The sequence below is a fragment of the Ziziphus jujuba genome, chromosome 8 (genome assembly GCF_031755915.1).
Source record: "Ziziphus jujuba cultivar Dongzao chromosome 8, ASM3175591v1".
Classification (NCBI taxonomy): Eukaryota; Viridiplantae; Streptophyta; class Magnoliopsida; order Rosales; family Rhamnaceae; genus Ziziphus; species Ziziphus jujuba.
The window spans coordinates 24,960,241-24,970,290 of NC_083386.1; the positions used below are offsets into that span (position 1 = coordinate 24,960,241).

General features: G+C 30.6%; 1 protein-coding gene across 1 annotated transcript; it reads left to right on the forward strand.

Moving 5' to 3' along the window:
* Positions 1-1,710: 1,710 nt before the first annotated feature.
* On the forward strand, positions 1,711-2,679 carry LOC107414385 (transcription factor bHLH118). Its single transcript, XM_016022498.4, has 3 exons — positions 1,711-1,881; positions 2,116-2,469; positions 2,611-2,679. The coding sequence occupies exons 1-3, from the start codon at positions 1,720-1,722 to the stop codon at positions 2,677-2,679; spliced, it is 585 nt and encodes a 194-aa protein (XP_015877984.3). The 5' UTR covers positions 1,711-1,719.
* The last annotated feature ends 7,371 nt before the right edge of the window (positions 2,680-10,050 follow it).

The window sequence follows — 10,050 nt, forward strand, 5'->3', positions numbered from 1 at the left end:
CCATTAGTTCGGATTGGGCCGGGCTTGTCACTCGGGGACTGGACAGAGAAAAGGCATCTACCGACTAAAGGTCTGGCTTGTAAGAGTCTTAGTACAGGTAAAGTGAAGTGCCCAATAAAGGAGCTTTACCAAAAATAAGAGACAATACAAAAAATGCTTTATTAATAAGTGGCTCACAACTAAACCAAGTGTTTCCAAAGCCTTTATAGGATGGCGAGATTGCCACATGAAATTAAGGTTCCTGCCACTGCCACGGGCATTTAATGCCCTTCTTTTTTTTTTTTTTTTTTTTGGTAATTTCAATTTTATACTTTGTAACGTTTAAAGTTTCTTAAAAAAACATGTTTAAAGTTTTATTAATCATTAAATCGTTTACATTTACAATTAAAAGAATATAGTTCAAAATAATGGAGTAGAGAGAATTATTTTGAATGTTAAAGAAAAAAAAGATTAATCTATTTTATCTTTTTTTTTTTTATTGAGTCATATTACCTTTTCCTACTTAGATGAAATTTCTATTTTTAAAACTTTTAATTACTCACTTTTATTTTCCTTATAATTACTTATTCCTTTTAACTCAAATACATTTAATGAATAAATATCATGAAATAAATAATACATATAAAAACAAAAATAAAAAATATGGAATAAATTGAGGTTAAAATTACAATAAGTCAAAAAAAATAAAAATCAAACTATATACCAAACTAACAATCTAAAACAAATATGATAATATAACCAAAGTTGTTTAGTTGTTTCTAATCATAATATTTCCAACAACAAATGTTGATGATGGAAAATTTTTTTATCAAATATTGGTTCAATAATTAGATTTTTTGATTATTTATGATATTCTTCATTATTAATAAATAGAGAAATTAGATATATATAATATAGAATACTGAATTTTTTTTCAAACTAAATATTAAATTTTTCATAATTTACAAAAACATTAAAGCAATTGAAAATTTAACTAAAAAGGATTTCTAAACTACTAATTAAAAAAGTATAATACTAATTGCAATTTATTCTCTTCTTTAATAATATATATTATTGTTGTTTTTGGGTAAAAAACTCGTGTCAAAAGGAAAAGCCAATAATATAATAGAGAAAATATATAAAAAGGAGAAGTTGGAGAATAATATAGGGAAAAAAATTAGATGATTTAATTGTATGGTTAAAAGGACAAAACTAGAATTGCAAAACAATGGGCAACAAATGTTCGTGGCAGAAACCTTATTTCCCGTGGCAATAACACCTGCCGCCTTTTTTTTTTTTCTTTTTTTCTTTTTTTCTTTTTTTATTGTGGTGAAAATAACACCTGCCGCCATGACAAGGAAGAGATCTGACAGAGTCTTTGCCTGTTAATAATTAAATTCCATCAGACCCCTCATTCTCTTTAAATTGTAATCTTTTTAGCTCCATAGCAATCACATACCCAGAGGGCCAGAGAAATTATTTTTTAGCTTTTTTTTTTTCTTTTTTTTTTCCCCTTAAAATCTTTCAACCAAAAGACCTTGTATCACAGTGTCTCTGTTCACTGTTTTCATTCCAAAAAAGATATATATGAGTTGAAATTCCAAACCTCCTCGATCCCCACGAAGAACATATTATCCAATAAGATCTGATTTTGTGTCAGAACGATGATTAGAGGGAACTAATCACGCCAAGATAATAGGAAGGAAAAAAAAAAAAAAAATAGAAAGGCCAGCAATATATATGCTTCTAAAACTAACTATGTCTGGTTCGGACAACAGAAGAAACAGCAGCGAAAATGATAAGAAGAAGATGATGCATAGGGACAGTGAACGCCAAAGAAGGCAGCAAATGGCATTACTCAATGCTTCACTTCGATCCCAGCTGCCTTCTGAATCGATCAAGGTCAACAAATTGTTTTTCTCTCTCGCTGGCTATTATTTCTTTCTTAATTTTGTTTTTAGTACAACTTTACTAACTAGGTTAATTTTGCACAGTAGTTATTATATTTTTGCTTATTTGTACAAGATTAATTTCATACGAAACATTTTTTGGCATATGGATATTGGAGATCAGGACAGTGAGAGGTTCTGATTTTGCATTTAGGGTTTTGTTAATGATGAAAATTAAAATTAACAGGGAAAGCGCTCGGTCTCCGACCATATTAATGAAGCCGTGAATCATATAAATAACATGAAGAACAAGATCGAGCAACTTACGGTAAAGAAAGATAAGCTTGAAAGTTCATCAAATATATCAACAAGCAGCCCCAAAAGTGAGAGTAGTTCAGAAAAGCAGTGTTTGGCTAACTCGATTGTAATTCGGCCTTTTTGGGGTGGAATAGAGATTGTGATAAGTAGTGGAGGCCTTAGAGGGAAGGATCTGCCTCTATCATGTGTGCTTGAAGTACTAGTTCTTGAAGAAGGATTGAATGTGGTGAGGTGTGCTTCTACCAGAGCAAATGGAACGCTGATTCACACAGTTCAAGCCGAGGTAATTTCATAATACTTTCATATATATATATATATATATATGGATCACCATCCACAATCTAAATTTCTACCACATAGAGTTTCTAATACATTAGTTTATGATCATCATAATGCGAGAATTATGTCTTACACTGTTTCGCAGGTTGATGATATAAACCGTATTGATTTGTCTGAGCTGCAACAGAAACTAAGCATGTGCTGTCCCGACTGACATTACTGCAGTCTCTTTTTATGGAGTACTCTATATATATATATATATATATAGATATTCCCTGCATTGCTTTGGTCTGAACTTTGACATTAAATATCGTTTTGACGTCTGTAGAAACTTGCTGATGCTTCAGGTTCTATTTCCAGTGTATTTGAAACCTTTGCAGTGCTCTATGTGAAAATTATTTTAAGATATCTCTTATGTTACTCTTTAAAATATCTCCTATGTTACTCTTTAAAATTGTGTGCATGTTGTATATTTTTCTTTTTTCTTCTCTTTTTCTTTTAAGGAAAATGTTGTCTTTTTATGTTTGCGAGATTTGTTATTTCATTTATTCTTCTTCCTATCCAAATGCATGTCGAAATTAGCAACTAAAATGATGCAACTAGCTTTGGCATTCAACCGTTCAGAAATGTTTTGTACGATCATATTTGGGATGAATTAGTAGTGTGTTCTAATGAAATGTTCATTACACATTTTTCTTAAGAAATGTGTGTTAATCTCTAAGGAATGAACATTTCATTCATTCCTATTCTTATATATATATATATATATATATATATATATATATTTATTTATTTATTTATTTTCTCTCCATTCTGTGTAATTCTAGTTTTTCTTCCTATTTTTTTGTCATATTACTTTTTTCTCTCGCTAGCTAGTTTCTGTTTTCAATTTAAGTCTTTATATATAAATATATATTGAGAATTTATCTCTAATTTGTTTACTCTTTCTCTTCTTGATTGTAACTTAAAAATAAATCTACAGCTTAAAATAATTCTTCAATGTAACATTTTTTTGTCTTCAATAAATTTCTGTTTAATGGATATGTTATAGCTTTTCTGTTGCGCATGTTGAATGATTATTAATGCAAATACTCCTGATTGACTTTTCTTCAAACTTACAGATCCTCTAACCTCTATGTTCAGGTTTAATTTCTTTAACTAGAGTCTTCGTTATTGTCAATGAACAAAAATAATAATCTAATTTGCTAATTATTTATATAACTTATACAAAAATATAGGATAATAATAATAATAACACTAAAGAATGATCTAATAATTATGAAACTAAACAAGGTCGTTTCTATAAAAAAAACATAATGTGGACCTTTCAAAAGTCAAATGGATTCAAGGTTTTTTCCTACATTTATATACAGTAATATTGGTCCCTCCTCCATTTTTGGGGTGGAGAAATTGAACGCTATATATAAATAAAAGTATTTATGGTGAAACTTTTTCATTTCGTTGCTTTGATTTGAATACCTGTAACCTTTGTTCTAAAAAAGAATGCCAGGAGCGTTGACGCTTTAACATGTGTAAGCATTTTTGTCCCTAGTGTTGATTATAAAGTACCGGCTAGGTAATTGCGCTCTAGCTGTTTCCCCGCATATATATAAAGGTGCATGCTTGGAAATGATGTTCATTGAGGAGCTTTGGGTCTTCAATCACTTTTTTTATCTTCATTTTCATGTTCACTGTTTATTATATACTAACTCATTTAAAAGCATAATTAGCAAAGAAATAAAACAAACTAAGTAAAAAAATATAACCGCTTTGCTTTCCAGAGATGAAATGAAATTCCGTTATACAAGATTAGAAATGGAAGAAAAAAAGTGAACAGAAGATCCCATTCTTTACTGAGAGTTTGATATGAATTGGTTATGGTGGAAGACATATATCACATACACAAAATCTCTCCTCTCCCAAACAATTAAAAAAATAAATTAATTAAAACTCAAGTTTTCTGTCTAATATTTTTTAAAGAAAATTACATAAATCTCCTTTTTTTGGTTGTAATCTTATTTTTTTTTCATACGAATATACACACATATGACATATATATATATATTGATTGTGGTCATGCATAATATTTTTTATTTTATATGCGGATTGAATGTACAGAACTGCATTAAAGGAATGTTAATATATTAATGGAAAGAATTTTTACTTGTAAATTTAATGTTCCTAACTACATCCAAAACCATTGTAATAAATTGTTAAAACCATAATTCCTCAAATAAAAGTTTAAGGTTTAATACTTTAATCTCTCACTCCAACATAAAATAATAATAATAATGAATAGGATAAATATGTGAAGTTCCATATCGGTTAGAAAGGAAAACGAAGCACGCTTTATAAAGTGGTGTGGATATATTTTCCGTATGATCCGTTCCCATGAGGGAAAGTAAAACCGTGTGGGCTGGGTCCAAAACGGACAATATCATGATTGTGCCTGGAAGCCCGGACCAGTGGGACTGGCAAGTAGGGGTTGGAAGAGGATTCTCCCTAACCATTACGACGCGTTTTGACAAAACCTTGAGGGCTGGGTTGTAAAAAGATTCCCCAAAACCTTGAGGGCTGGGTTGTAAGAGGATTCTCCAAGTGCAAAAAGGACAATATCGGACGCGGCTTACAAATAAGTTGTAATGTATATATAATGGGTTGTAAAAGGATTCCCCAAGCCCAAAGAAGACAATATCGGACGCGGCTTACAAATAAGTTATGTATATATAATGGGTTGTAAGAGAATTCTCTAAGCCCAAAGAAAACAATATCGGACGCGGCTTACAAATAAGTTGTAATGTATATATAATAGCCATTTACTTTCAGTTTAACTTAAAATAACTTCAATAATATTATTTAACGAACAGCTCACAACATTTGTTGTATATTATTTTTATCACTTTTTAAAATAACAATGCTATTTAACAAATAGCTCACTACATTTATATAATCTCGTTGTATATTATTTTTATCATTATTTAAATTACTGTAAAAGATATTTAATAATTATTCATATTTACAAAAATCTATGATTGAATATTTTAAATATGTTTAGAAGTATACGATCAAAAACGTCTTCAAAGTTGTTCATAAATTTAATACCTAACACTTCAACAAATAAATCTTTGACATCCTTTAATAGTATGAAATCAAATGCCTCATTAATGTTTGATTGAGCACGGCTTTACATGTTCTTATATGTTCTACCAGTACTAGGGTCAAATATACCTATGATCTCAATTTCAAACATTTAAACAAAAAAATTGGCACCATGAGTTTATTTGTTAACACAAAAAAAGCCACTGCAATACGGGGGAAAGCTTTTTTGGCATCCACTTTTTCCACTCTTGGAATGAGATCCACTCTTGGCAACTCTTGGAATGAGATGCGACTGTCGATTTCCTTCGTCCAAAAGCCTCTAATCGTCATGTCAGTAGATTTGCAAAGACCAAAGATACACCAAGACAATATATGGAAGAAGCAAGTGAGATGAGATAGAAAGGCTGTCAAAGTATATGCTGAAACGAAGGTTTTGACTTATGGAGTGAGTTGTCGAAATTGTGGAGTGAGTAGTAAGAATTAAGCTTTTAGTCTTTAGATTTTGTGTCTAATTTTGGTGTTTGATTTTGTGAAAGAGACATTATTTTGAGTTCACTTTGGGATTGCATGAATTATAAGTGTTTTGAGTATTAATAATAATATATAAAATTATTTTATATTTTTTTATATATTTAAATGATAGTGTATAGAAATTAAAACTGTATAAAATTGTTTTGAAATTATAAAAAGAACTTTTCTAAGATACAATCTACCAATAACTACTAAATTAGTAGGTGATTAATTTTATATGTCAAACAGGTTATAATAAAATAGGAAAGTATTCATCACAAAAATAATAATAATAATAATAAAAGAAAATGAAGCTGTTACACCCGAAATCATATTAAATTCATGGCATCTTAAATAATTGTTTGACATTTTGCATTCTAAAAGCCCTTGCACTGCTAGTCACGTCATTTTCCATTGTCTTCTTCTTCTTCTTCTTCTTCTTCTTTGTGTGTGTGTGTGTGTGTGTGTGTGTGTGTGTGTGTGTGTGTGTGTGTGTGTGTGTGTGAAATTGCCTCTCCATCTGAATGAGAGAGACATATCAATTATCTCATTTCTGAAACCAATTCTTTCTGTGATTTTGCTTTGAATCATGCTGTTTTCTTGCTTGCTGGGAAGACCTCGGCATCGACCATGAATGTGGCTGGTGTGGTTAAGGATTGATTGCTTACAGCCTCCTCTTGGTCGGTTATCAAGGACACAGTGACACCCATCAATTTGTTCGGCTATGATATGGCTTTCTTGGGTGTTGCTTACTATAACCATTCGAAATTGCAGGTTCTTGAGGCCAAGAAAGCACAAAAGAAGGTTTCTTAGGCTAATGAGGAAGGTAGCAGATTGTTGGAGGGAGAGAAGAAGGACTGGAGAAAATAAATGATTCCCAATACTAAAAATTTTTTTAAAAAAATTTTAATTTTTTATTCAAAGGGAATGTGGATCAAAATGATGATAATAAGAGCAATATGACCGATGAGAGAGATTAAAAAAAAAGGGGTCGAATTCGGATGGATGAAATTCGTTTAATTTTGGCCCCTTTTTTTTTTTTTTTTTTTTCTCCCTTTTCATGGTTTTCTTTACTTTTCTAGAACATCGTGCCTATCGGGAATAATCCGGGTTCAGAAATACCATCAATTGGGATGAGAAGAAGAGTGAGGGTTTTGAGATCAAGAAGATGGTTATGGCCATACTCCGACGAATCCAAGCTAAGGAGATCCAATGATTGCAATTACTGGTTCAATATTATCAAGAGCGAAGGTAGGAAAGACGACAATGGCTGTGATGGACTAGCCTAAGTGGAAAAAAAAATAATAACAATAAACTGACGTTATTATCCCCTGCCTAAGCCTCACATGATCAGCACGTGTTGGGTTCCATTTGGGCTTTTCACATAATGACTAATGGTGCCGAATTATGTAAGTTCATGATGCAAAATATAAGACAAAATTTTATAGGGTGCTATATACCCAATCTGATATAGTTTGGTATTAATTTCCCTAGGAATAATAAAATAAGAGAAAGTACCCCAAGAGTTTTAAACGAAAAATTCAAGGGGGTGGAGGGGCATTAGGACACTTAAAAACGATCTACTATATATCTTTATTATAATATATCATTTTATTAGAAGCTTTTGAAAAAAAGGGGAACCTTTATGCAATTGCACTTTAACAATTCAACTCTGTCCTCTTTTTATATTTCACATCAATCCCTAACAATGTAAGTTGAATGAACATTAATACGAGAATCAAATCTCAGTTTCTGTTCATTATACTCTCTCATCCCTGGAATTACGTAATTAGTACATCCACGTATGAGTTACATATGTTAATTAATTAATTTGATACGTACCTTATACCAAATAAGACCCTTGAATATAAATCATTTGATGACCAAAAAAAAAAAATATTCGGTATTTATTTAGCAGATACAGTTTTTTTTTTTTTTTTTCCCTCATCTTTTGAGCTTCTTTTGCAGATTCCATTAAGATTGGCAGACATATACTCTGTTCCTGGCTTTAATTTAGTTGTCAACTCTTGTTTTTTTTGGATTTTATATCTATACTCCACCTTGCTACCTATCTAATTACTTTGTTTATGCATTTGCTTTATGTTTTTTTAACACTTTGGCTAATATAATAATCAAACAAAAGGTCCACATCATTCCTTCTATTTGTCAATATGCATTAACTAAAATCGATTAATTAGTAGGGATTTCTAAAATATTATGGTCTGCTATTCTTATTAATCAAGGTAAAAGAGCCAGAAAGGAAGAAGTTAGGTAGAGGAGAGCAAAATACAAGAAATTAATGTTTTGCAAAACGGAAACAATTCTTTCAAGAATATGAATTAAGACCAATATTGTAGAGGTATTGTAGAGTAGTATCTGGCTATCAGATGTCAAATAATGGATAATTTCAGTGGATATTAGAGCATTCGGCCTCCCTTTTCCCCACCATTAGAGAAAGACAAATAGAAACCCACAGCCTACTCTTCCTGCATGATCTACTGCTAGCAATTAAGCCACCATCAGATATTTGGAGGGTCATTGTGCAGAGCCTGACCAGCACAACTAGAGGATGGTACAAGGAAACCAAAAGACATATGTATTAGAGGATCCTAATTAATTCTTCATTTTTTTTTTTATCATCAGGTATGCAAGTTCAAACACAAAATCATTTTTTTGAAAAAAAATAAGTAAAGGATCCTCTTTTTTTTTTTTTTTTTTTTTCATGCTTATGTATGTTTGGTTTTTTCAACACTGGTGATATATATTAACGTATTTCTTTTAACTAAAAAATAATAAATGTTTAATTAATTTGAAATTGATTATCTTTTAAAAATAAATGATTTATTAGAGTAAAAATTCACGATCAGCCTTGAAAATCAAGCATACACACACACTCTATATTTGTTACCGTGTATTGATTAGCAGATGATCAGCATCAATCTTTAAAAGGACACGGCCCAAAATGGTCAGACTCAACCTTCCATGGTCATTTTACCAAGATTTGAGCCTTTAAATAGGTAATCGTTCAATTTCCTACCAAAAGAAAAACGTTACTAAATATAATTAAACAAATGTGTCCCTGACAGCACCATATACAATTATTTATGTGACCTTCCTTGAACTATTTTTGCTAATTTGCGACTTCTTTTAATCTTGTCGTAGTTGACGTGAACATTTTGGTTGTTTCATTTGATTGAACTTTCTACCTTTTTTCTTTTTTTTTATACTAAAAAAATCGGTGCTCCGATTGTCCCCTTTGAGTACACATCAATTTTAGACAATGAGGATTCTCTTTATATTTGTCATTTTTGAATGACAATTAACTTCCCTTAGTTTTCCTTAAAAATAAATAAATAAATAAAAATAAACGTTTCATTAGTTGCCCCCCCAAAAAAAAAAAAAAACTATATTTATTATAATGAATTGGGTACAGCTAATTGATGCTGACGTGTGGGGGAGCTGGTTTTGGTCTTTACATTTTGCTTACTCAAGGTTAAATAGCTGCTATAATCAACTCACACGCATCCTTAGTTTTGAAGGGTCAGGATTGAATCGATTGATGGATTAGTAAGGGTTGAGTTCATATTCATGCTAATAAAACTATAATAATGTCATTTTCAATTGAATAAATAAAAGCAATATCATAATATTACATTCAGTAATATTATTTCAATTTGAAATAAATAAACAAATATAAGAAAAATAAAATAGAAAAACACTATAAATTTGCTACTTAATTATCAATGTAAAGGGTAGTATTTGATTAAAGAGCATAAAATATTCCCTAAGAATGTGTGATTAATAACAAATTTTAAAAAAAATGTGATATTTCCAATGAAAAATATAGATTGACAAAAGCCAACAAACACTAGAATACATCAGCTTGAATAATGCTGATGCTAAAATTTGTTTAATTTGCCATTGAAAACCAAAGTGCTTGACTTCCAAGGTTTTCCTCTTGTCTTCACCATACGAC